This window comes from Mus caroli, chromosome 5, assembly GCF_900094665.2.
Source record: "Mus caroli chromosome 5, CAROLI_EIJ_v1.1, whole genome shotgun sequence".
Lineage (NCBI taxonomy): Eukaryota > Metazoa > Chordata > Mammalia > Rodentia > Muridae > Mus > Mus caroli.
The window spans coordinates 15,935,903-15,940,309 of NC_034574.1; the positions used below are offsets into that span (position 1 = coordinate 15,935,903).

Here is a 4,407-nt window from a genome sequence, read left to right on the forward strand (position 1 = left end):
CACCATGTGGTTACTGGGAATTGAACTCAGGACCTTTGGAAGAGCAGTCGGTGCTCTTAACCACTGAGCCATCTCTCCAGCCCATAAGTCTACTTTTTAAAGATTTATTGATTTCATATATATATATATATATATATATATATATATGAGTATTTTGCCAACATCTATATTATGTGCACACATTCATGCCTGGTGACCAAGGGAGTCAGAAGAAGGCATTTGGATCCCCTGGGACTAGAGCTACAGACAGTTGTGATTAATCATGCTGGAAACAGTTATTAGAACCCTCTAAAAGAACAGCAAGTGCTACTTTTGAGCCATCTCTCTAAACCCAGCACAGTAAAAGTTTTAAGGAAAACCCAAAGGAAATGAGATTCAGGTAGAACAGATTTAGGAAGGTTTCTATTTTCAAATGTCTGTTACAACGTGTAACATTAAAGAAGAAACCTATACGGAGAGAAGAAAAGATGGACGCTAAAAAAAAAAAAAGAAAAAAAGAAAAAGAAAAGAAAAACCACTGTGCATACAGAGTACTAGGAGAGTACCACCCTAACAAGCTGAGCAGTTTTCTGCTCCACAACAGCAATAGCTGACTGCACTCCCTGGCCACGTCCACACAGAGGTCAGCAGAGAGTGCTTTTGCTGGATAATAAAAGCCAACACAGTACTTACAAAGACAGGGTCCCCTTTCCAAATGAAGCATGTTTTTACTTGTATAGTTACCTACATACTATATACTGAGGAGGAAGGATAGTTTTGACTTTACTGCTTTTTAATCCCAAAATTATTCTTTTAAATGAAAGTTTCATATCTCCCTCTTGAGTGATTATGACACTCCTCACTGTTACTTACATCATCTTCCCAGCAACATAAAGCGGTATAAAGCATTACTTATCTCCACTATAGAAATGTTTCCTTCAAATGCCGTAGCCATTTAAAGGTCACAATTTCTTTTTTTGTTTTTAAGATTATTATTATTATATGTAAGTATACTGTAGCTGTCTTCAGACATTCCAGAAAAGGGTGTCGGATCTCATTATAGATGGCTGTGAGCCATCATATGGTGCTGAGATTTGAACTCAGTCTTAACTGCTGAGCCATTTCCCTAGTCCCCAAGGTTACAATTTCTAAGCCTACCTCACTCTCTGTCTTCATCTTTCACCCTTACAGTTCAAAATGTCTAATTTTTCCATCTACTTCAAAGTCCCAGTTAATATTACATATTCCTAGAAAACCTTCAGTTCGGTAGGATATTTTCATGTATACAGTCTCTAGAAATCTAGGTATCAGTGAAGAACATATAGCTTAAGTATCCTGAGGCCACAGACTTTTTCTCTAATAGCATAACTATGTGTCACTGCACACACAAATAAAGACAAGACAATTAATAGACTAAGCCGGCAGGGTCAGCCAAGTAAACCCACGGAGTGAGGGAGCATGAGTCACAGCTGCTTAAAGGCTAGCTGCAGTTTTCAAGGCCTGCCCGCCCGCCTGCCCGCCCGCCTCAGAGGCTTACAGTGTAACCTGAAGCACAGTGGAAGCACAGGTGGGAATACCTGACAACTTCAATCCCGCCTACTGTACATACAGGGTGTGATGGTGCACACCTCAGCTCAGAAGACCTGAGTTCAGAGCCTAGCACCCACATGGCAGTTCACAGCTTCCTGTCACTCTGGTTACATGGGATCACACACTTTGTTCTGATCTCTACCAGCACTAGGCACAGGCACAGTACACATACATACATGAAACCGAAACACTCAAACACACAGAATAAATTAGAACAATTTTTTTGAAAAAAAAATGAATAAAGAAAACAGTAGCCAGGCATGGAGGCGCATGCCCTTAAATCCTAGCACTCTAGGGGCAGAGCAAGGCGGTCTACATGATTTGTAGACCAGCCTAGTCTAAAAGAGCTCATAGTCAGCCAAGACTACATAATGAGAGCCTGTCTAAATTTAAAAAACAAAAAGCAAAAAAACCTTAAGTAAATAAAATTTTAAAAATAAATAAAAGTTACAAGACCACAGGGGCAAAAGAAACAAAAGGATTGAGAACATCAACCAAGAAGTCATCTAATAGGTGATACATTTCTTTTAAGGTGTAAAGAACATTATAGAGAAGAAAACTCTAAGTATGCAGAATTGGCTCAGTGGTTAAAAACATCTGCTGCTCTTCCAAAGGACCTAGGCTCAGTTTCCAGCACCCACACTGATTGGCTCACAACCACCTATAAACTGACCTGACAGACACCCTCTTCTGATTTCTGAAGGCACTACATATACACAGTATATAGTCAGGGAACATACTAAAATAAACAAATCTCTGAATGTAAAATTCTGACTTGTACAAAAGTTTATTATGTAAGGAAACAAAAAATATTTATAAATGTGACAAACAATGCAATAAAAATGGAGAGTCCACATATACCGTAAGTAACGTAAACTAGTTACTATGTTTCATATCTAATATTGCAGGGTTTTTCCCCTTGTGAATATAAATGTTTATCCACACCCAAATTTAATGAAATAAATCCAAGTCAAAGGGTTGATTAGATTAACCATCTAATTTAACAGACTAGCCAGCTGCCGAATGACAACATCACTGATTCAGATATTCCTAAGTAAATTTGAGATTGTTTTTATTTCTATTGTAACATAAATTGTTTTTATATGATTTATGATGTTACTGCCCAACACTCTACAACAAAACTCTTCCTACTCTTCCCCATGTACAGACAGTAACAAAATACAGTTTAACATGGAGACAAGAAACAAAGAGCATAGGTTTTGTTTTGTTTTTTTTTTTTTTAAGCTACAGAGGATACTCTTAAACAAGGAAGAGAGAATAAAGGAGCGGCCCTTCTGGGTTGGCGCGGATTACGTGCTCCCTCTCAGTCCTTTCTCTGATGAACCGTTATCCTCCAGTGTCTGTGAGGAAGGATGTCACCATCCCTACCATGACAAAATTGCTTTAGCCTCTTATTTCCAATTATATAAATACGGTTAAAAACGAATAATGAACACACCAAATTATACAACTTGTTTTTAAAATAATTTATGTTTTTGAAGCGTAATCATGAAAGCCTTAAGAATTCCTTAAATACAGACAGCAAAGCACAGTCCCACGCAGATTACAATTCCTAACCCCTGGATTTACTCTGCAGTCTTACAGCATACTTAGTCTTCGCAAAAATTGGTATCAAATAACATTTCTTATTTTAACAGCTTGGCTAATAAATATACTGGATAGTATACAATGTAGAAAATGTTCACTGAATATAACTTACTTTTCAGTAAAATCCTTACATCTCCATTTTCTTTCTTGATCTCACTCATTACTTTATGCTTCTTTCTCTCTCTCTCTTTTTCTTTGTCTTTCTCTTTAATTTTTTCTTTGATTTTATCTGAAAGACAAAAACATATTTTAAAATGCTACAAGCTTTTTTTCTCCATGAACTTTAATTCAATTTCTAGAGGTATAAAGTACGTGAGCATGTTGAGCCTGATGGTGCTGCACACCTTTGACTCCAACAGAAAGGAAAGCTGGGGCAGGCAGACCTCAGTGAGCAGGAGGCCAGCCTGTCTACACAGCAAGTTCCAGGGTACCCAAGGGAACATGATGACACCTGGTCTCCAAAAAGAAACAACCAAAATCGAAAGCAAAATAAACACAGTACATCCAAAAACCATGACTGAAGAAAAAAAGTGCCTTTTTTTCTTTTTTGGTTATACCTGAAAACTTCTACATTTCTTCTTTCATTGGACATACAATATATATCAAAATTTATCATGCACATTTAATTTCTTTTTTTTTTAATTTATTTATTTATGCTACGTAAGTACACTGCAGCTGTCTTCAGACACCCCAGAAGAGGGCATCAGATTGCATTACAGATGGTTGTGAGCCACCATGTAGTTGCTGGGATTTGAACTCGGGACCTTCAGAAGAGCAGTCAGTGCTCTTAAACACTGAGCCATCTCTCCAGCCCCACATTTAATTTCAATGATTATTTTTTCATTCATTTTATGTCAACCAAAATATAGGAGTAATTTCAAATCACATAAAATAATTGGCTAAACTGGAATGGACAAGTATTCTGAAAAGTTACAGCTCTAAACTTAGGCACATTCGTATTGTTAGCAAATGTCCAAACCTGAGAAATGGTGCTGAACGGCATCCTCATGACTACACAAGCTAGAAACTAAGGTCCCTCACCCTTCTGCATTTGAAGAAGAACATGACTAACATGGCTAATTAGTGTTACTGTGGTAATAAATTATGGGTAGTAAGAACTCACTGATGGAGCCAGTCAGTAGTGGCACAGGCCTTTAATTCCAGCACTCAAGAGGCAGAGGCAGGTGAATCTGTGTTTAAGGCCAGTCTGATCTACAGTGAGTTCCAAGA

General features: G+C 37.7%; 1 protein-coding gene across 1 annotated transcript in view; it reads right to left on the reverse strand.

The window, feature by feature from the left end:
• Rsbn1l (round spermatid basic protein 1 like) overlaps positions 1-4,407 on the reverse strand; it is a 58,608-nt gene that overhangs the window by 30,153 nt on the left and 24,048 nt on the right. Inside the window, exon 2 of the mRNA XM_021163592.2 lies at positions 3,290-3,406. Coding sequence (XP_021019251.1) covers positions 3,290-3,406 — 117 coding nt within the window. The remainder of the gene's footprint in view (positions 1-3,289; positions 3,407-4,407) is intronic.